The sequence below is a fragment of the Lissotriton vulgaris genome, chromosome 12 (assembly GCF_964263255.1).
Source record: "Lissotriton vulgaris chromosome 12, aLisVul1.2, whole genome shotgun sequence".
NCBI classification, from domain to species: domain Eukaryota; kingdom Metazoa; phylum Chordata; class Amphibia; order Caudata; family Salamandridae; genus Lissotriton; species Lissotriton vulgaris.
This window is the reverse complement of record NC_141700.1, coordinates 772,645,822-772,668,938: the sequence shown is the minus strand read 5'-3', so window position 1 is coordinate 772,668,938 and position 23,117 is coordinate 772,645,822. Positions and strand designations below refer to the sequence as shown.

Genomic DNA, 23,117 nt, shown 5'->3' with positions numbered 1-23,117 from the left:
TTCTTCAGTTGGCCGGAACTGAATTGCACTGGCTCCCCGTCAACAAGAGACTATCCTTCAAGCTCCTCGCCCACGCACACAAGGCACTCCACAAGACCGGCCCAGCCTACCTCAACAGACTGCTCTCCTTCTACATCCCCAACCGCCAGCTACGCTCTGCCGACCTCTCACTCGCCACCATCCCGCGCATCCGAAGAACAACCACCGGTGGGAGATCCTACTCCCACCTCGCCGCCAAGACATGGAACACCCTCCCACTGAGCCTACGGCAGACCCAAGACCTGCTAACCTTCAGGAGGATACTCAAGACCTGGCTGTTTGATCAGTAGCGCCCCTCCGACCCCCCCCTCCCTTCCCCCAGCGCCTGGCGACCCTCGCTGGTATCTAGTGCGCTTTACAAATGATTGATTGATTGGGGAGTCCCCTGCAATGGAACCTGAACGAGTGCTTAGGAAACTAGTCCTAACTCTTAACTAATGGACACTGCAAGTGTGCAGAGGAATCTAAATGGTCACTTAAGTTATGGTCTTGAAGGTTATTGCTTTCTTTAAGCTCCAAAAACAAATGCACAGCTGTCCTTACTTCCTGTTGCTGAGAACCACATCAAGCATGTGGTTTTGCTTACATTTTTTTCTTTTTTTCTTTCGGGGACTCACTTTTCTTATGGTTTTCTTATAGTTTTCTTAGTTTGTGCAATAGCTGTTGATCCATTGCCAATTTCCCTCAATTTTTGTGCAATTTGTGTATCAAGTTTTACCATGGGCCCAACTTGTTTGCCTGTTTTTAAATTCCTGTTTTCTTATCTGCATTGCCGTTTTTCTGTTGCCAACCATCCTTTTGGATGCATTTCTCCGAGGGAAGTGTTGCTGCTGAGACCGCTCCCATGTTTGTCAACCAACTGATGGAATGAGTTTCAGGTTCCTCTTATGGAGCTCAGATGATGTGGTCTTGGTTTTCAACACATCTTGCTGATAACAGCCCATCTAACGGTGAGGAAAATATCAAAGCAGTCCAGTTAAAAAGTACTGTTTTTAAGTGAAAGAATGAATTGCTAGCCTTAGGGGTCCCCAGAAATGATCTTCACCATAAATATAAACCTGAAATACAGACCTGGTGCATCCAGGTTTCTAGATCCATGCTACTATCCATGGTAGTTTCCAGATCTACTTGTTAGACCACAAGTGCTTTTTAGATTTTCCTTCTGGAATGGCCAGCAGAATCCTCCCTGTTAGAAAGGCGATCTTAGGGGGGAGGCAGAGGCTGTCTGACCGACCACCCCGAGACCCACCTCTCCGTCTGGAACTGGCCGAGCGCCGTCGAGAGGCCTCCCGGCGAGGTTCCTCTCCTAGGATCGTACAGGCGAGCAATCACACCACTAAAGATGGACACCACACAAGGATAGATTCTTAACGTCTTTATCAGCAATCAAGGCAGGTTATCAATATATGTACAAGTGGATTGAGGGATCCTTGAGGTCTTAGTAACTGTGGGAAGGGGCTAGCAGGACAGTCTTGGTACCAGCCTGGTACAGGGATACCCTACGCTCAGCTCTCAATCCTCGAGCTGGGTGGGTTCCTCTGGGTCGGGCCGCGCCAGCGCCAGCAGGGCTCCGAAGATGGTTCAGCGAGGTCGGGCCGCTGCAGTGCCAGCAGGGCTCTGAAGATGGTTCAGCGAGGTCGGGCCGCGGCAGTGCCAGTAGGGCTCGAAGATGGTTTCAGCGAGGTTGGGCCGCGGCAGCAGGGCTCTGAAGATGGTTTCAACGAGGTCGGGCCGCGGCAGCTCCAGCAGGGCTCCGAAGATGGTTTCAGCGAGGTCGGGCAGCGCCAGCAGGGCTCCGAAGATGGTTTTAGCGAGGTTGGGCCGCGGCAGCGCCAGCAGGGCTCCAAAGATGGTTACAGTGTTCGAAGTAGGCGAGTTCTTCTCAGGGTCTCTCGACTCCATGATGTAACTACCGACCCATTCCAGAGCTGCCCCAGATATAGGTCTGGAGTCCTTTGTTGTCCGGACCCTCGCACCTGGGGGTCAGAGGGGCCGGGATGAGTGTCCAGACTCCCAGCAGGAGGGTGGAGCCAGCGCCCAGGGAGGCCAGAGGGCGATCGAAACCAGGCGTCCGGGGACGGCTGGAGGGCCATCAAAACTCCCCTCCTCGATCCGTCAAGTGGCCGTTTTACCACCTGGTCGGATCTCGGTGCCTCAATGTCTGTGCTTTGCTGGGGCCGCTGCAGAGGTCGGCCCGAGGCCACGGGGCCCGAACGGGGAAGGCCTCAGATGAAGTCGGGGCTTGAAAGGGTGGCCCGGGATAGGGATCGGACCAGCAGCGTGGGGCGAGTAGGGGTCGCCATGTTCTGGTGGGGTAGAGCCGGGAGTCGCCATGAGTGGCGGCTCTCGTGAAGGTTGGAGGGGGTAGCCTCAGGCCGGAGGACGGGGATCGATGTCGTCTAGGGCCTGCCATGCGGGAGGAGTGGGACCACGCCACGAGGACGGGTCCAACACTCCCTCAGCTTTACATTGTGAACTTGACTACCTGGCCTCTGACTACCCATCTTCTTTTAGCCTATTACTAGACTGACAAATCATTCAGAAGCAGACAGATTCTAGAGGAGAGGTTCTCCTTTTTGTGCCGGTGAATGAAATTTTGAATTTGGAACCTAGGAAAACATTGGTACAAGGTATATGAGGAAGATATCTATGCTATCTATATTCGAAATTGCACCTTATGAAAAATATCTGTTACTTTGTAGAATGCCAGTCATTTATGGTGTTTTGAACACTATAGGTGGACCCCAGTGAGATCACTTTTTCTGCTGCCTCTAACAGTTTCTTGCACCCCTCTTTCTTTTTTAAATAAAAGTTTAAAGAAGTCAGAACAAGTTATAAGGATCAAAGGGCTTTTTAGGTCTCGCACTGCGAACCGATCGCGAAGCGACCGTCGCTGCGGGACTCTATTGCAATCATTTCTGCTTACAATTAGCCAAGGGAGACAGGCGACAAGAGATGTGCGCGCGTAAACGGATCAGGTCGCGCGCGCTTCCTGTTTCCCATGGCTCCTTGTAAGCAGACACACAGGCACGCACGCCCACACACACACACACATACAGGAAACCCCCCCGCCTACACGCGCACACACACATAGAGAACCCCCGCCGCCGCGCATACACACACAACTGCCCCCCCCTCCTGCATATACTGAAACTGAATATACAGAAACTGAAATTCCTCATGTAGCAGGTAGCCACACATAATTGAAATGACGAGCACTCTTCGTTATCACTAACCTTTCATGTGACTGCTTACCTTTCCCTGCCAGTTTTGTGCGTCTACGTCCAAGCGATAGTGAATGCGTGCTAGGACGCGCACACGCGCTCTGTTCTTCACGCTTCCGTGTAGTGCGGCGCGCGCATGAAGTGTGCTATGGCGCTGCCTGACCATGGATGTGCGCATGTGCAGTTGCCGTTCCTAACAGGCACAGATTCGAAGGAATAGGGTAACCTGTCTCGCCGGGCCCTGAGGCAGCTGAAGGGTGAAGTGCGGGTTCAGGAGCCACTCTGTTCTGGGGACCTGCCGCTGGGGCAAGCTGAGCAGGAGGATAAGGAGGAAGAAGCGGATGTCCCTGTATGGAGTAAACACAAGAAGGGCAAGAAACTTCTGCAAGAGAGAGGAGGCACCAACCTTTTCGAGCTGGTGAGAATGTCCAGCACATTCCAGTCATGGGTTGAAGTGGTGCTACTGGGTGGAAGAGGGCTCTGTCCCAGTCCACGTGGGGCTGATCACGACTGGGGATAATGGGGACGTATACTGTAAGCTTGTATGTGGACTTGGCACTTTACATGAAGGGGCAACAATAAGTGTCTAAAGTGGTCGATAGCACTCTGAGTAGGGGATCTGGTGGCAATCGGAGAACTAAAGTTGTCATACTTCATGAGGAGAAGCAATATGACAAAAGTTGGGACCAATGCTTTAAATTGACCGTTACTGTCCGGTACAGAGTACCTGCACTTTTATATTTTGAGAGGGAGAGTACCTGCACTTCCAACGAGAAATGCTATACTTTTGATTGGAGATTACCGGCACTTCTCAGAAACAAGCAGGTACTCTGGTATAGAGTACCTGCACTTCTGTTTTTCCATTTCATGCACTGGTTGGGACACTCTCGAGTTACCATATGTCAAGCTTGACTAGCTTATCCTGTTCTTGTTCAAACTTCCCATTGTGATAGCTACATTTCAAAAGGGTATGCAAAACTACAGGGACCAAAATGAAAAATTCAATCCAGTACTTAATACCTTACTCATGCCTATCATGCCGTACTGACTGGAGAAGGTGTACAGATGAGATCAAAAAACACATTGTGGTCATACATATATCTATTGTAGAATTATTGAGCTTCTCACCATTGACAAAGCCACAGAGCAGTCCTATTCACATCTGCTTCTGAGGCACCTTTAAGTAATTGCTAGAGTGCTGCACAGTGAGGTGCAATATGGAAGGTGTTGGGGAAGTGCCTCCAGTTTGTAAATATGCTCCGAGGGTCGTGCAGCCACTGCTTATTAGCATGAGGTGCTGGCAGTTGCAGAAAAGTAAGAGAAGAGTAGACACTGTTTATGAGGATGCTGCCATTTTATTAGGTCTTAAGTGAGGGCTGCTTTAATTTTCTGATGTCGAAGATCTTTTGTGAACAATACCATTGTTATTTGTAATATCAATACATCCAAGTCACGTAAATACAAAACCTGTTGCATTACAAATGCTATAGGGGTCACATTTGCGAAAGTTATAACTATTGGCATTGTAAATGACAAAGCTATTAATTTAGCTATTTTCAAAACCAACACATAAATAAAAAAATTGTCATTTACAAGACCAATAACACAAACTTTCCTAATGCGAGACCTATTGCATTGCAAATGCTTGTTTTATTTTCAGTTAATAAAAGGCTAGGATTTGTGCTTTTGCATAGGCTGTGTTTAAAATATTTTAGGAATGGCTTTGTACATTAGTGTGCATATTTCAGTTAATTGAAGATGCTGGTGATTGAGAACTAAGATTGCAAGTAAGTAACTTTTTTAACAGGAGAAGCTGCTCTTGTTTCTCTCAACCTCCCATCCTGCCATCTTCGAGCATGAATATCCTTTTATGTCATGTCTCCCTTCTTGAGTTCTGGGATTTCCTTTGCTATTTGAAAACTGCGGTTTAATTGATTGCTTCATTTTATTTTTTTCAGGCTCCGTGCACTGGCCAGTGGTGGTGGTGTTACATCACCTCCTCCTTCTCCTGCCATGCCAAAGTACAAGTTAGCAGAGTACCGTTATGGGAGAGAAGAAATGTTAGCACTTTATGTCAAAGACGATAAGGTAATCTTACACGCACCACTTAACCAGTCTTCACCATGCCCACATAATCATTCAGTGTACTCTCCTAGCATAGGTTGTGCAAGGTGCTTATAATGCTTAGAAGTGATCTTTTTCTTGTGCTCTGTTCCTTACATCTAGTTTCTATGACAGTATACCATTTAAAGTAATACGTTATTTGCTGGGCCTTAAATCTGTTACAATACTCTTAAATTGGCCTGAGTTCTACTTGCTGCTTCTGAATCAACTTTTTTTTTAAATTTTGTTCAGGTTAGTCAATTTTAAGCATTGTCCCTTCCTTTAAGAGATGTTTAGCAAAGTGCCTTTTTTGTTGGCAGGTTCCGGAGGAAATGGAAGATAAAGAGTTTGCTGTCATTCTTCAGGATGAGCCTCTTCAGCCTCTTGCTCTTGTCCCTTTAACAGAGGAAGAACAGGTAGGTTAATGGGGGTGGGTGGGTGGGTTGGGTCGGGTTTGGTCCATAAGAGTTTGAAAACAAAGAAGGGTGCTGAAGTACAAGTTTTCAGAGTACCATAATGGACTTCTATGCAGAAAAAATGTCAGCATTTTGTCAAAGATGTGGGACATGCATCACCAAATCGGTATCCTTTCAAAATGCTCTCATATACACAGAACCAGCTCAGAAACCCTAATTAGCTGAACATAATGAAAGATGCTGATTGCGCATTGTAGTACAGGAGTCCTGCTTTAAGTCCAATTCCAGTCTATCGTGAAACAAAGTAGATTGGTCTGAAAAGCTCAGTGTGCTTCTTTAGTCTGTCATTCAGTGCCAACCCAGAGATCCTTGTTGGTCAGACAGAAGTACCAGGTGGTGCTGCAAAAAGGATTCTTGAGCTTTAACCCTGCCAGTATTCTGTGCTGTTTTTCAAAATTCAGTTAAGTCTCTAACAATTGCCACTGCATCTAATCATGTTTTAATGGCGACTTCCATTCAACCTTCTCCTTAACACAGAAAAGGATTACCCCTTGCTTGTGGTGTAGGAAACTGGCTTTATATATACTACACCAAAAGGAGGTATACTGTGTACAGAGACTAAGTGACCCCAGATATAGGCAGAGGTTAAAGTTAGCTAGAACCTTACTCTCATTTGTGGTAGTGGTCGGGCAGTATCAGAGTACAGTGTTAAGCATTTGATGAACACACTCAGTCAGCAAATGAATCCACACACTCAAGACCTAAACTCTAGGCCAATTGTTTTTGTATAAAAATATACAGTTTTTTTAAAACCAAGCACGCCTGGCACAGGTTAGCATTAATTACATTTCAGTAATAAGTTACTGGATATAGAACAGTTTAAAAATGCAATAGAAATTGTACTTTGTTTTACCGGGAATGCATTAGGTTGCAGGACTTGGCAAATACAGTACATTGAAATGAATAGGCTTTTCAGTAAATTACAGGTAAGTTACTTTTTACGTTACTTTTCTAACTCTATGCTGGATGCCTAGATTCAGCACTGGGACATTTCCTGTAAACAGGTAAGTAATTTCGTTTGGATTTTTACATGATTTTTAAAGAATATCTGTAGATTTCAAAACTTTTCACTTTTTTCGTTTTTTGGAAGAAAAACAGTGCATTGAAATGAACAGCCTTTTTCAGTAAATTAAAGGATAGTTACTTATTACATTACTTTTCTTACTCAGTGCTGGATACCTGGATTCAGCACTGGGACATTTCCTGTAAACAGGTAAGTAAATACGCTTTGGTTATTTGTGTGATTTTTAAAGGATATTTTTAGATTTCAAAGCTCCAAAATTTTTGGAAGAAAATTGTTTATCATACGGAGGAAAAATAGGTTAGCGATTCATAGGTAAGTAATCGACTGTGGGAGCTAAGGTTCTATGGTCAGACTCTGTGGTCCCCCAAGGTCCATGATGCACTGTTGCACTCTCAGTGGCACTAGAGCAGCTGTGTGCAGAGTCCTAATGTTATCCATTGGGGGTAGGGGACCTCCGGCTGCTGGCAAGCAGGCCACTGGGTGGTGGGAGCAAAGCTCCTAGGGTTAAGGTCCGGGCAAATGGGGAAACAAAGGTGCACCCTCAGCGGCACTGGGGCGGCCGGGTGCAGAGTGCTGTTTCAACTTTTGCCGCCCTGTTTTCTATAGAGAACCTCTGGTTTGCAAAAGCACTGCAGGCATGGATACTTGGGACTTCTGGGTGCGTCCACCGCTTGGAGAGGTAAGTTTTGAAGTCAAGTGTTGGTTGGGCACCATCTGTTTGGGCACACAAGGCCGTGGGCGCATTTTGGGGTCGGATCGTCTTACTAGTTCCTGGTTGCGTTTAGGGGTGCCTTCTGGATTTGGGCTGCAGGCGTCTGCTTAAGGCTGGTGTGAGTGCCATCTTTCTAGCATGGGATGCCCCTACTTTTTGCTGAATTGCTGATGTGCTTTGACTGAGTGTGCACTGGGCTCCTGCCAATCAGGTGCCCAGGGCCTGTGTTCCTTCCCTAAAACTGTATTGAAGCTGAAACCCAATTGGCATCTCTGGCCACATGTCAGCTCCTGGTAAATGGTACCCCAGGCATTGTGACCAGAGAAGATCCCTAAGGGCTGCAGCACTTATTGTGCCACCCTTAGGGGCCCTGCACCCTGAGACCCACACCCTGCCTTGGCAGACTGAGTGTCCTGGTGCAGATCTAAACAAAGTAGATATGGCACACATCCCTGTGTGCCGTGCCCACAAATTCCTGGGCATTGTAAGTGCAGTGATGCCATTAAGAGTATATGGTGCTGTGAGGTTGTCATTACGAACTTCACAGCACCATGATGGCTACACTGAAGACTGACCAGTTTGGTACCAAATTTCTCAGCACAATAAACCCACACTGATGCCAGTGTGGGATTTAATCTAAGATGCACAACAGATGGCATCTTAGAGATACCCCCTGAAACCTAACCTACAATCCACATCTGGTCTGAGAGGCTGCCTAGGCTGCCACACAGCAGACATGCTGCTGGACACCTGGGTGGAGAGCCCCCGCTCTCATGTGCATGCAACAATGCAGAGCCTGGGCGAGGTGCTAGGCCTCCTCCCCCAGGATGGGCAGGGGGAAGCTTCAAAGGCCTTTGTGAGCTTCTCCAGAACACTTGCTGTACTCTGCAACTGGCCCCCACCAGTTCTGACCTCCACTCTGGCGGGAAGACTGTTGGGAAACCCTGCATGAGGGAAGATGGTGTGCCTGCCTGTGCCAACTCTACCTCTCAGGTGGGAGAGGCGAGGCGAAGCACAACTTCTGGCATCTTGAGGATTCAGAGTCCTCCCAATCCGAGATAGGCTCCTGCCCCCCTCCCACAGGAGAGGAGCAGGATAGGGGTGTACTCACCCCAGGACAGGGACCTATTGGTCCCTGCCCTTCCCCTACCTGTAACACCCCTAAATGTAGTGTTCGAGGCATATGGGCTCCAGACCACACAGTATTGCATTAGATCACCATCTGGTGGTGGGCCTGGATGATTACACTTTGTTGTTTTGGAAGAGTCTTTGTCTGGTGGATGACTCCTCCCTTAGATCGTAGTGCACATGGGCATAGACTCCATCTCCAGATTGCTTTTTTCCGCCCTCTGGCTCGGATGTGTTCATAGTTTGGTCCTGTTACCAATCTCTTTTCGAATTAATAGTCCATCATAATACCATCGGCATCGTCTTCGACAGTGATTCCGGTTACCTGCTTCGGAGAAAGGCTTCACTTCTCGATTCCAGCGTTCGTCGGGCCCAACTGCGCCATTGGGCCTTTGGCTCATGGAAAGAACACCCTTCAAGAAGTGCCCTCGGTGTGGACACAAATTCCCTCACACCGATCTTCATGAAGTTTGCAATCTGTGCTTATCTCCAGAGCACGAGAGTCGAGACTGTGAGGCCTACGCTTCGATCCGATCCAAGAAAACAATCAGGGACCGTCGAGCTCGAAGAGTAATGGTGCAGTCCTCTTCATAAACACCAGACCTCATCCTAGACGAGGCTCTGATCGAGGTAGACGCCGAAGAACAGCAGCAGAAAGACATCGCTTCCGAAGCAGAGGATTCATCTTCTAGAGCCGAGGATCAATCCGAAGATGACTCTTCCAGCTGGTCAACAGGTCGTGAGTACAAGCGTCAACCCTGTTCACCCCACCATACCAAGACAGTCTTCGGTTCCACCTCCACCTTCGGGTCCAGGTGCACACCGACCAAAACATTCCGACGCCCCGCCTTCTGGCTTGGCAGCGAAGAATATAAAGAAGCCTCCAGATGATTAGGGCTCGAGTCAGTCTGTCGGTCTTGAAAAGCAGACGGTCCTTAAGCCAAAATTAATGCCGGCACCAAAGCATCCATCGTTGCCAAAAGCGGTCGAGCCGAAAACCAGCTCGGGACCGAACGAGGTTCCCAAGGCTATCGAACCAAAGACCACCCCGGGTCTGAAAAAAGTGGACCCGAAGCCTGCTCCGGTACTGAAACATACTTCGGCTCCGAGGGTCGATGAGTCCAGACGTACTCCGGGACCAAATATTTCGGATACAAAGAAAAAACAAGATAAGTCTTCGGGACCGAAGCCAAAATCTGCTCCAAAGACAATAGACACTGTAAAACCTAAACATTTTGGCGCCGAAAAAAGATTTTCCAGCAGAAGAGCTTTTCCAACCTTACCCAAAGCAAAAGACTCTTCATACTAATCCAAAGACTGGACATGTCACTGCAGGGCCTGAAAAGAAGATAGACTATCCTAAACTACCTCCAGTTCCTCTAAAAAAGCATACTCAAACTTCCCTCTTAAGGTTTCCTTCACCAGAAGTAGAAATACCAATAGATATTTCTCCTGTACATTCACCATATAGTACAGTCTTATACCACAAAATGATGATGATCAGGACAGTTACTCACAGGAGGTAGAAAGTGAACATCACATAGACAACATTAACCCCTTCGATGCTTATGACGGAACGGTTCCGTCATCAGCGTCGGTTGGGCTGTGCTGATGATGGAACCGTTCCGTCACGACCACGCCCGTTTTTCGAACCTTCAGCACAGCGCGAAAAATTCGCGCCTCGCTGAAGGTGTTAATGACCATATGATATTCCTGGGCCATCAGGTGACCCATGGGAAGATTATAATGCGCCAGATGCACCAGATCTGCCACAAGACCACGCATACCCTTCTAGACCATCTCCCCCAGATAACACTATTGGGTTTACGCAGCTCATTCATAGAGCAACCACTTTACATAGAGTAGACTTGCACACAGATCCAGTGGAAGAAGACCTCATGGACACACTGTCATCACATAAGACCACAACCACACTACCAATACTTAGTGGAGTAGTAAGACATGCACCCAAAATATTTAAAGACCCCGTCGGACCCAGGGTAATTAACCCCAGACTGGAAAAAAAGTATAAAGCGGCTCCAACTGATCCAGCATATATTAAAGGACAATTGCCATTCGACTCTTAGTAGTGTCAAATGCGAGAAAGAGCTAACTCGCAGACAACGGGATGCTCCACCCCTGACAGAGTCCAAGCTTTTAGATGCTTCAGGGAAACGCACCATCTCACAAGCAGCCAATGTCTGGAGGATTGCTAAAACTCAGGCTTTGTTAGCAAGATATGATAGAGCTCATTATGATGAGTTAGAATCACTCATGCAACACTTGACCGAGCTATGTAAGACCAGAGCTTCTGACCTAATACAGGAAGGCAAGGTCATTACTAATACCTCCATACGATGTGCACTAGACACTGCAGACACAGCCTCTAGAGCAATAAATACACGGGTGCTGTTGCGTAGACATTCATGGCTACGCATCTCCGGGTACAAACCAGAAGTGCAAACCAGTATCTTAAACCAACAATTTGACCAGCAACACCTTTTCGGTCCAGCAGTCGATAGTGCACTAGAGAAGATTAAAAAAGATACAGATATGGCAAAATCCATGGGAGCTTTACAAATTCAAGCCCATAGAACTTCCTTTTGTCGCTCCTCATATAGGGGCGCCTCTAGGGGTTTCCATACTGACAATATCTCCGCTTCTTACAAAGTGCCCAAACAAACCTCGCCCAGTAAAGGATATTACAGAGGAGGATATAGAGGAAACCACAGTAAGGGCAGAGGTAGAGACCACAACAATCGCAACGCCTCTACTCACAAACAGCGACTTCCCTTCCATCCCCCCAGACCAGTCCACTCCTGTCGGGGGAGGTTACAACAGTTCCTACCTGTCTGGAACTCCATCACCACAGACAGGTTGGTAAGAGAAATAATTCACCCAGACAACGTCCCGTGTCACTGGAACACCTCGTACTACTAAGACAAGAGGGGGCATCTCTACTGCAAAAGAATGCAATAGAACCAATCTAAACATCAAAACACAGGAGTTTATTCTCTATACTTTATCATACCCAAAAAGGACGGGTCCCTCAGACCTATTCTAGATCTAAGGCCCCTAAACCTGTACATACAATCAGACCACTTTCATATGGTCACACTACAAAAGGTTCTACCGTTGCTAAAGCCAGGCGACTTCCTTGCCACAGATCTCAAGGACGCCTATTTCCACATTCCCATCCATCAATCGCACATCCATCAATCGCACAGAGTACCTACGGTTCATACTAGGTCAACACTACCAATTCAAGGTACTCCCTTTCGGAGTAACTACAGCACCTCGAGTGTTCACAAAGTGTCTAGCAGTAGTAGCAGTACACTTAAGAAGGGACAGCATTCATGTCTTCCCATATCTGGACAACTTGTTAATAAAATCCAAGTCATACAACCAATGTGTACAGCACACGCATCAAACAATCTGCCTGTTACACAAATTGAGATTCACAGTAAATCAGAAGAAGTCACATCTCCAACCGTCCCTGTTTCAGCAGTATCTAGGTGCCACAATAGATACCTCCAAGGCAATAGCATACCCCAACCCAACAAGAATGCAAAGTATGCAGGATCTCATCAAAAGATTCCATCCACAACACACTACCAGCTCGAGTATATATGCAATTAATAGGAAATATGGCATCTTGCATTTTCATAGTACCATAAGCAAGACTACAAATGGATCGCATACAAGAGTGCTTGGCAAGCCGGTGGAATCAGGCTCAGCAACAAATAACAGATCTGGTGGTGGTAGACGACCGGACATATCGCTATCTGCAATGGTGGAACTCCACAAACCGTTCCAAGGGCCGGCTGTTTATAGAACCTGTTCCACAAGTGATAACCAGACTCATCTCTCACAGGATGGGGAGCGCATTTACAAAGACACAGTACAGGGTACATGGACACTGCAACAAAAACTACCACACATAAATCACCTGGAGTGATTAGCGATTTTTCTAGCTCTAAAATCGTTTCAGCATTGCCTAGGCTGCTGAATTCATATCTGTGCATAGATCGCCGCCTAGTGTTGGGTCCGGATGATTGCACATTGTTGTCCTGGAAGAGTCTTCCAAATTTCTCATACTGAATACAGACACATGCGTACCCCAAATGTGAGCAGTACATGGTGGAAAAAAAGCTGAAATGTCTTTAACAGCAACCACAGATAGAAGCTTTTTCAGCGTTCAGGAAGGGCGTTTCACATAAAACGCCTACAGCATGCACTCTGATAATGCCCAGTCAAAAGTCAAGAACCTGCTAATCCCCTACAATAAGTGAGCTGTGGGAGAATGTGGGCAAATTAAAACAGAATGAACGCACAATTTTCCAGGGAAAGTCGGATGGGGCAGGGGGCGGGGAGAAGGGGAATGAGCGAGTGGGAGGGAAGCGCTGGTGAAGCGTCGCGCTTCAAGAGCCTGGTGGGGGGGGCGGGGTAGCCAGCGAGTGGGAGGGAGGGAAGGAGCATATGGGGATCTGGTGTGAGGGGGAACAGAAGGCTTTGATGTGGTGTGCGAGGCCAAACGCGCGCTGGAGAAGCATCACGCTTCAAGAGTTAACATGCATTGTGAGATCCGAGGAGAAATGCGTTTGGTCAAGAGTTTGTTCCCCTGCTATAGGGTCGAGCTAATTAATCCCTGCGGGACTTCATAGCTCGACCTAAAAACAATGTTCGAGGCATATGAACTGCAGATCACACACTATGCATTAGATCGCCATCTGGTGTTTGGCACGGATACTTGCACCTTTTTGTTGTCTTGGAAGAAGCCTTTGTAGTCACGAGATAGGCAACTCCTCCCTTGGACGATAGTGCGCATGATAATAGACTCCATCCTTAGGTTGATTTTTTTCCACCATTGGGTTCTAATGCAACTTCTGCGTTCTGGTTCAAAACTTTAAAATTAAGTTTTTTCGACTCGCAAAACTTTTAGACTCTCCGGATTCACTTCAGATATCTTCGACACGACTCATCGACCAGATTCCAGTCGTCCGCACGGGCCCCTGGGCCTGTAGACTCCGTAAGGCCTACAGCTCATGGAAAGGACGCCGTTCAAAAAATGCCCTAGTGTGGTGCGAAGTTTCCACACAGTGACCATCATAAAGTCTGCAACCTGTGCCTCTCTCCAGAACACAAGTCCAGCTGTCCAGCCTGCGCCTCCTATTGGTCGAAAGACTATTCCAGATAGTCAGGCTCGACAACATATTATGGCTCAGATCAGCTCTGGAACCAGAGGACATCTTTACCGAAGACCCAGATGTCCCAGAAAAAGATTCAGAAGATCTCAATCGTGTCCGAGGCAGATGACTCAGAAGACCCCATCACTCCTGGGCAAGGAGTGAGTACTACTGCCCCCTTACCCAACCACCAAAACAGAAGGCACTGGTTAAGACTTCGCCTGCTGGCCCCAGTCGAGACTGAAAGCACACACCTCCGTGCCCAGCTCCAAAGAAGAAAAACAAGCCTTCGGGTAGCTCTGGACCGAGCAAACTGACTATAGTAGTCCCACCGGCACCTTCTGCACCAAAGCCAAAGGAAAACTCTGCTCCGAAATCGGTTACGACTCCTAATACACCAAAAGATAAACCGGGCCCGAACACCTCCAGGCCCATAGAAAAACCGGCGTAGAACATTTCTAAACTTAAAGATCACGCCTTGGCTCTGAAAACTAAATCGAAACCTTCGGAATCGAAAAACAAGCCTAAGGATTCTACCCCGCCTCTTAAGACCAAGGAGCATAAAACTCCACAACAACCCCACTCGGAACCGAAAAAATCGACCCCCGAAAGTGGTTATCGAGGAAGAGGAACTTTTTCATCCAGATCCTGTCTATCCCAAACAGAAAAAAACATATATTAACCCTAAAACTGGACATGTCACAGCTGTGCCATGCAAAAAGCCTCCGGTGCCTGTGAAGGACTGTACTACATCACCTATTTATCCTTCTTCACACTAATCCTCTTCCTCTAACCAAACCTGTTACACCACCTCTGCCTGTAGCTTCCCCACCACATACACCACCAGATTATGATGATGAGGAGAACCTAGGGTTGGGGGGAGACTCCAATGATCCGTTCACAGATCCGGATTACCTACAACAAAACGATTGGGATTACAATGATACAATAGGTAATCCAGACCTCCCAGGCACCCAGCAATACCTAACAAAACTATCTCCCCCAGACGACAATTTTGGTTTTGGGCAACTAATTAATAGGGCTGCTGTTTTTCACGGCGTGACAATGCACTCAGACACAAAGGAGTAGGATTTCCTTTTAGATACATTTGAACAGTCCCAAAAAATCTTTACAAATATTACCAATGATTAAAGGGGTCATTAAACATGCCCCTGATAAATTAAAAAATCCCGTACGTGCCAGGATTCTTAATCCAAGGATAGATAAAAAAAAAAATACATATCTACCTGCCCCTTAAGACCCTGCGTACATCAAAGGACAACTACCTTTGGATTCTCTACAGGGCTCGAAAAATCCGCCCACATATGCGAGCTAAATATAACCAGGTCGAGCTGCTTTTAGGTCCTACTCGCCCTTTCTGGCGAGTAGGAAGACAAACTAAATTTTGTTCTCTGTTTGTGAAAACTGTGCAAATGTGACAAGATAATATTTAAAGGCATTTCTTTGCTCACAAAGGTAATGAGCAATAAAGATGCCTTTAAATCTTATCTTGTCACATTTGCTCCGCTTTCAGAGGCAGAGGTCAAGTAGGTTAGAGTTAGGTCGAGGAGATTTTTAAAGGCACTAGTCCTGCAGGACTAGTACCATTTGTTTGATTTTACGAGCCTTGTTCTAGTAGTTTCTAACGCTAGGAATCCTGCCAACAAACAGCAAACCTCCGGGGATGCACCACCCCAGGATAAAGAATCTAAATAATAGATGCATCTGGCAGAACGGTAGCTGCGCAGGCAGCCAATCACTTGCTCATAGCCAACACTCAAGCACTGCTAGCTAGATATGATTGGGCCCATTACGACCAACTGGAAACCCTATTGCAGCATTTGCCTGACCAATATAAATCTCAAGCAAATGATCATATACAAGAGGGTAAACTAATAACAAACGCTTCAATTAAATGTGCCCTTGACGCAGCAGACACTGCATCTAGATCCATCAATACTAGTGTACTGCTCAGAAGACATACATGGCTACGCATTTCAGGCTTTAAGCAAGAGGTCCAGACAACTATTCCAAATCAGCCGTTCAATCAACAGCAACTTTTTCGACCGGCTGTGGCACTACTCTTTCGAAATTGAAAAAAGACACAGACCGCTAAGTCCATGGGAGCGTTACAGTCTCCGCAAACATGTGACTCCTTTCGTTGCACCTTTTACAGAGGAGCTTCCAAAAACATCGGCACAGCTACCTCATCTTACTTTAAAAACACTACCCAAACATCCCCTAATAGAGGATATTTTAGAGAAGGATAATCAATCATAGCATTTATAAAGCGCGCTACATACCCGTGAGGGTGTCAAGGCGCTAGGGGGAGGGGGGATGCTGCTACTGTTCGAAGAGCCAGGTCTTGAGGAGTCTTCTGAAGGTCCGTAGGTCTTGGGTTTGCTGTAGGAGGATGAGGTGGGTGTTCCATGTCTTGTCGGCGAGGTGGGAGAATGATCTGTCGCCGGCGGTCACTCTTTGGATGCGGAGGACAGTGGCGAGGTGAGCGGATCGTTCACAGATCCAGTTCTTCTCCAGTTTACGGCTGGTTTGCTTGGAGGTCTGGAGGTCTTTGGTAAACTGCTGGCTTTCTTTCTGGTGTGGCTGTTGGGGGGCATCTTAAGCGGGCGATGGTTTCTGCACAGTCGTTGATCCACTGTCTGAGGTTGCAGTCGGTGGCGTCCTGGTCGGGTCTGTCGGTGGGTTTCAGGTGAAGGTGGTGGATAACTGTTCTTCGGTGACAATGCTCCAGCAGCGGTGTGGCATCTGTTGGGTGCGTGGTGGGTTTCCGGAAGGTGAAGTGGATGCAGCGGTGATCGGTCCAGTGGAGTTCAGTGGTGTGGTTGAAGGAGACATGGGAGCTTGCGGAGAAGATGGGGTCAAGTGTGTGGCCGGCGGAGTGGGTGGATGTTGTGAAGAGTTGTCGGAGGTTGTCGATCAGGGTAGAGGAGTTGGAGTAGTTATTGTTTTCGAGGTGGAAGTTCAGGTCCCCGAGGAGGATGTAGTCCGTGGAGGTGAGGGCGTGTGTGCTGACTAAGTTGGCGATGGAGTCTCTGAACTGGGGGTTGGGTTCCCAGGGGTCTGTAGACAAGGGTTCCTGTGAGTGTGGTGTCAGGTGTTTGGCAGTGCTGAGGTTGTCGGCGGTGTAAGTCGAGACTTTAAGAGTGTTCCTGTGGAAGATGGCGATTCCTCCTCCTGTTGGTTCGGTCTTGCAAGTGATCTTATAGCCTTCCGGGATGGCTATGGCTATGTCTAGTGCCAAGAGGGGTTCAGCAAGGTCTCCGTCAGGAAGGCGACGTCCGAGGTGTTGGAGTAGAGTAGGTCCCAGAGTTCAACAGCGAGTTTGCGGGCGGAGCGGGTGTTGAGAAGGATACATCTGAGGTGGTTGGGTTCTTTGGTGGGTGAGATGTTGGGCCGGATGCTGGTGAAGCTGCAATCCCGGCAGGAGAAGGGATCTTGGGTGCGCTTCGAGGCAGCTAGGCAGCAGATGCGTGATTGTCCGGCATTTAGTGCGTGGAGGGTGCTGGAGTCGTAGCGGGCCAGGGGTTCTGGCGCTGGGTGTGGTCCAGACGCTGACGGGCGCAGGCGGGCTTGCCTTGGTCGCGCCTTCAGCTCGACTGTACATCGGTTGGCCTTTGTAGGGAGGGGGAAGGGATGAGAGGCTGGGAGGTGGGAGCGGGATGGGAGGAAGAAGAAACAGCAGGAAAAGTAGGCAGGGAATGCGGACAAAAAAACAACAAAGCTTTACAGACGGGCAAAATTCAGTTCACGGGCACAATGGTTGGCGTATGGGCACAATAATAGAGGAGAATGCAGAAAAGCTGAAATACAGGCAGGAGCGGGCTGAGGGGAGGCTCGAACCCTGACACAGAGGGCTGGCTGGCAGGAAGGCATAGCAGAGCTGTGGGGAGAGTGACGTCGGGAGACCAAGGTCCGAGGCTCAGAATATAGAGGAAATACCAGAGGGAGAGGCCGAGGTAACAACTTGCACCTCCCCTGCTGCTAAACAGTGACCTCCCTCCAGTCCCCCCAGACCATGCCACTCCGGTCGGTGAAAGATTATCACAGTTCCAACCTGTCTGGGAATCCATCACAACAGACAAGGGCCTATGTTGGACCCGGCCTCATGGCATGGTCCCCCCCCCCCCAAAGCCCCCCCCCCCCCACCCCACCGCTACTCAGCTCCCCGTTAGCCCAGCTCCATACCTAGAAACCCGTAGTTGCCCTGCCCATGTCCGACCAAACACCCATGGCCCGCATCGGCCTGTCCCCGGCCACCTTCCCAGCCCGCGCGCCCCAAACCCGCAAGGCCCCATAGGCCCATCGGCAGCCATTTTCCCTTCCTGAGATCCCTGATGCCTTGGGCCTAGCATGGCCCCAGCGTAGCCTAGGCTCCAGACGCGCCAGCCCCCGTTGGGACGGTGAGGGCTACCCTAGTGAGAGACGAGGAGTTTCGATGGCACCTCCGGCTTTCCCTGAGAGACTAGTTTCGATCACACCTTTGGTCTACCCCCTGAGGGCCAGTTTCGATTGCACCTCTGGCCTCCCCGAGTGCTGGCTCCAGTTGTATCTTGGACAAGGAAGCCCTGCTGATCTGATCGTGGCTGAACTGAACCTCGTGAACTCTTTGAGCCCTGCTGTCGCGGCTCATTCTTGGAACTGAACCATCGGAGCCCTGCTTACCTCGTCGCGGCTCGAGCTTAAACCTTGAAGATATCTACCGAACCCTCTGAGCCCTGCTGACGTGGTCGCGGCTCCTCCTGAACTTCCTCCAGAGCGAGCCCTGCTGACGTTGTCGCGGCTCGAGGAATATTCTAGTCCGGCTGGACTGTCGAAGCTACCAAACCCGAGAGAATCATCCTCAAGTGAGTAGGATCACCAGTGCGACTATCACCTTCCGTATCCCCCCGGCTTGAGGATTGAGAGCTGTGCGCAGGGTACGCTACATACTGGCCTACAAGAGTAAGACTGTCCCACTACCCCCTCCCTAAAGACTTGACTCTCTGCGATCCCTCTATCATTGTACATAAGTGTGATAATACTTTTCTTCGTGATTATAAAGAAGTTGATAACGAACCCTTTGGTGTTGTCTGTTCATAAGCGTGGTGTGGTGTGGCCCTCCAAGATCCCAACTTACTTCTCGAAGTGATGGTCGCAACCTGAAGAATCTGTCCCTGAGCCTGCAACCTTTGTTCACTTTCTAATTTTCCCATTGGATAACATTGAGCGCCAGACTGCTCCAAAAGCACCCTGCACCCAGCCGCCCGACTCCTGCTGGAAGTGCAACTACTACCCTACTCACTTCCCCACTTGCCCTGAGTAAGTGACCAGGAGCTCTGCTCCCACAGCCCGGTGACCTGCTTGCTTGCAGCCACCAACCAAAGGCCCCCTACCCTCCATTAGATTGCATTGGGCCTACTCTCTCTGCACCTAGCCGTCCCTGTGCTGCTGAGGGTGTAAGAACTGTACCTTTCTGACCCTGGAAGACCTGAATTCTATGCCCAGAACCTTAACTCTACCAGTCTAGTACTTACCTAAAAGCCGACAACTCACTTTCCTTCCGTAGGTTAACATTGACTGGTTTTCACTTGAAATTTCTTCTCAGCGTGGAGTTTTGAAACTTTAAAATATTAATCTAAAATCAGCCGAATAACAAATTCCGAAATACTCACCTGTGATCAGGAGAGAAGCCAGTACTGTACCTTTTAGCCCAGTACTACACCGCAAAACTAATCCTAACTACTTACCAGTAGCTTGAATTTTCTTCCATAGGAAACCATTGACGGTTTTTCTCTGAAATTTCTTCTTCGTGTCGATTTTTGTAAACTAGAAGTATTCCTTAAAAATCGTACCAACTACTAAAACGTAATTGCTTACGTGTCTTAGGTAGAGATCCCAGTGCTGAACTTAGGAGTCCAGTACTGGATTACAAAAGTAACGAGAACGTACTTTACCTGTGACTTGAATTTCCCCCCATATAACATTGGTGAGTTTTCACTGAAAAGCATTAAGTGTCAACTTTGAAAATACATTAATAGTCTTTAAAAATCACAACTGTAACAAACACTTTTACTTAATTGTTTACAGCTTATTTCCTGGGACTGAATCCAGGAACCAGTCCTGTTAGAAAAGTAATCCTTAAAGTAATCAACTGCAATTATGTACAAAATCCCATTGAGCTAAATGTTAAATTGTGTTTGAAATTGTTGCCTATTGCAACCCCTGTAGCTATTGTACTTACAAAGTCTATTGCCTTTCCAAACTGGGCACTTTGACGGAGCAGTTCCTAGACCATAAGCCCACTTCTAAATTGGAACCCTTACTCGACTTTATTCAATCTCCGCAAGAAAGGGCATTCTACTTGAAGTTGAGGTTTGGAACTCTCCCACTTGATGATTTTACCGTAGGGTGGAAATCTAACATCGTGAAAGGTAGCATGTTCCCCCGGCTCTGCTTCCCCCACTGAATCTATTCCCCACTTTCTTTTTGCTTGTCCGGCATACAAACATGCGAAAAGAAAATGGCTGAAACCCGTTTGTATCAACTTGGGAGCTAAGAACCATAGGGAGGTGTTGCGTATTTTAAAAACTGACACATCCTCCCTCAGTACAATCTGTGGGACAGCTAAATATGTGGGTTGTACCTGGATAATCAGAAGTAAGCTACTGAGGGACAAGAGCCGCAGTCATTGCCGCTCGACGAGTCACCACCACTCGTCGGGCTCAAAGTCCTCTGGTAAGTTGAGGCATTTGAAAAAGTGAAAAAGGTGTCACCGCTCTTCTGACGTCCCAAACCCCCGACGACTCTGGTCCCGACGCCGCAGGGCTCCGCATGACCCAGGCCTGGATCCGGGTCGTCGCCAGTCGACCTTACGACTCCTCTGCTGGCGCCGACCCCCAGGGTGTCGCTCACCGCAGTCTCCGGACGACGTAGGCCCCAGGTTCAACCCTGGTCCAGATCCGGCGTCGGACTGGTGCCGTCTCTGCCGGTGGATGAGGCCTTCACCTTTGACCTGGCTCCATCATTGTTACCTGATTATCAGGAGATGGATGACTAGGAGGACTGTGAGGGTTCTGAGGACCCTCTGGCACTGTAGTGTAATTAGTCAGGACTGGGCAGAAGAGCTAAGGGAGGCCAGTGCTCTGTACGATTCGCCAGACACTGGATTAGTCTCCTCCTTCCTCGGCTACGGAGGAGGGGGGCTGCTTATAGCGTGGTGTTGACCAGGGCGGCCAAGGCCTTGGCTCTTGAGATCCCTATCGCAGCCATGAGGACTAACCTCCTCACTGAGGTGCTCAAACCGCAGTCAAGCTCCTCGGAGCCTCTACTGCCGTTTAACGAAGCCTTCACTGACGTTCTGGTGGGCACCTGGTCCAAGCCCTCCACGGGCCTCCCTGTTGATAGGAACGTGGCCCGATGCCACCGCCCAACTCCGGGCGACCCAGGCTTTCTTTCCATGCACCCCACCCCCGAGAGCCTGGTGATCCAGGCCTCTACGTTCCAGACCACCTTCCTGACTGCTCCTCCGGATCGGAAATCCAAAAGGTATGATCAGTTTGGGAAGAAACTGTTCTCCTCTCTGAGTTTGGGGCTGTGGTCTGTCAACACCGCCTGCCATTTGGGCCGTTACACCCACTCTGTGAGATACGGTTGCGGACTTACTGCCACAGTGTCTGGAGGAGGCACGGGCAAAGCTCACCCAAGCTCTGGCGGAAGGGTGGGAATGCAGCACGGTACTCAATTAGATGTGGACTTGACACCACTGACTCGCTGGGTAGAGCGATTGCAACGACTGTGGCGGTTCGCCGCCACGCCTGGCAGAGGTTCGCCAACTTTTCCGGGGATGTCCAGGCCACGCTCATGGCCGTTGCCTTTTTGGCGAGAAAGCGGATAGTGCGCTGGAACGTTTCAAGGACTCCAGGGCTACGGACAAGTCCTTGGACCTAGGCCAGCGCCAGCAAACTTTCGCTTTTCGCCCCTTTCGTTGCCAAGGAAGGGGTGCCCCCATACGTCCAGCCAGGCACAGGCCGCAGAACCAGTCTCAACGCGGTCGCGGCAACTGCCTTGGCGGTGCCGGAGACAGCGGCAAGGTCAGTCCACATCTGCTCCCCCAGCATCTGCCTCTAAGCCTTCCTAGTCCGGCATTTCAGGCCCATTCGAGGCCAGAGGGGGCAGGGTTCGCCATCACCTCGTACAGGTGGGTGCTACAAATCGTCCGAAGGGGCTACTCCCTACCCTTCGAGGCGACCCCTCCAGCCATGCCACCGCAGTACCACCGCATGTCGGGGGATCACTTGAAACTTCTGCAGGAGGAAGTTATGTCCCTCTTTGCCAAGGTGGCCATTGAGCGCGTTCCTGGGCCAGAAGTAGGACGTGATTGCTATTCCCACTACTTTCTGGTACCCAAGAAGAGCAAAGGATCCCTATCTTGGATCTACGGAGCGTCAAGGAGAGGTTCAAGGTGCTGACTTTGGCTCAGGTCCTAGCTGCCCTGGACCCAGGAGACTGTATGGTATTGTTGGACTTGCAGGACGCGTATTTCCACATCCCTGTTCTGCCGGCCCACCCGTGCTACCTGCGTTTCACGGTAGGCCACGAGCACTTTCAGTTTACCGTGCTCCTCTTCGGCCTTACCAGCGCCCCTCAGGTGTTCACGAAAGTGATGGCGGTGGTCGCAGCTCATCTGCGCAGATAAGGGATCTGTCTTCCCCCAACTCGACGACTGGTTGTTGAAGGCGGGCTCGCCCCAGACAGTCGTCCCCCACCTCCAGACTACAGCCGACCTCCTGCACTCGCTGGGGTTCTCCATCGTGCTGAAGTCACACCTGTGCCTCTCAGAAGCGCCTTTTCATTAGAGCAGTTCTGGATTCATCGCAGTTTCGGGTTTGTCCCCCCGAACGGCGGGTTCGGGATATGCAGGCTCTGATTCCGATCTTTCTACCTTTATCCAGAGTCTCGGTCAGGTTGGCGCTGCGGCTCTTGGGACTGATTGCCTCCTGCATCCTTCTGGTGCATCACGCCAGGTGGCGGATGCGGGCTCTGCAGTGGGGCCTGAAGTTTGTGGGCACAGCATCAGGGCAACCTGTCCGACCATGTCCTGATCTCGGAGGGCACTGCGAGACAGTTGCAGTGGTGGCTCACGGACTGCGATTAGGTCAGCGGGAGAACCCTCTCCTACACCAACCTGAGCACGTAGTAGTGACTGATGCGTCCCGCCTTTGATGG

General features: G+C 49.2%; 1 protein-coding gene across 2 annotated transcripts in view; it reads left to right on the top strand.

Annotated features, from left to right (window-relative positions):
- Window positions 1-23,117, top strand: part of GIGYF1 (GRB10 interacting GYF protein 1) — a 1,483,862-nt gene that overhangs the window by 241,658 nt on the left and 1,219,087 nt on the right. For both annotated transcript variants that reach the window (XM_086946110.1, XM_086946109.1), the window contains exons 5-6: window positions 5,222-5,351; window positions 5,687-5,782. In XM_086946110.1, coding sequence (XP_086802236.1) covers window positions 5,222-5,351; window positions 5,687-5,782 — 226 coding nt within the window. The remainder of the gene's footprint in view (window positions 1-5,221; window positions 5,352-5,686; window positions 5,783-23,117) is intronic.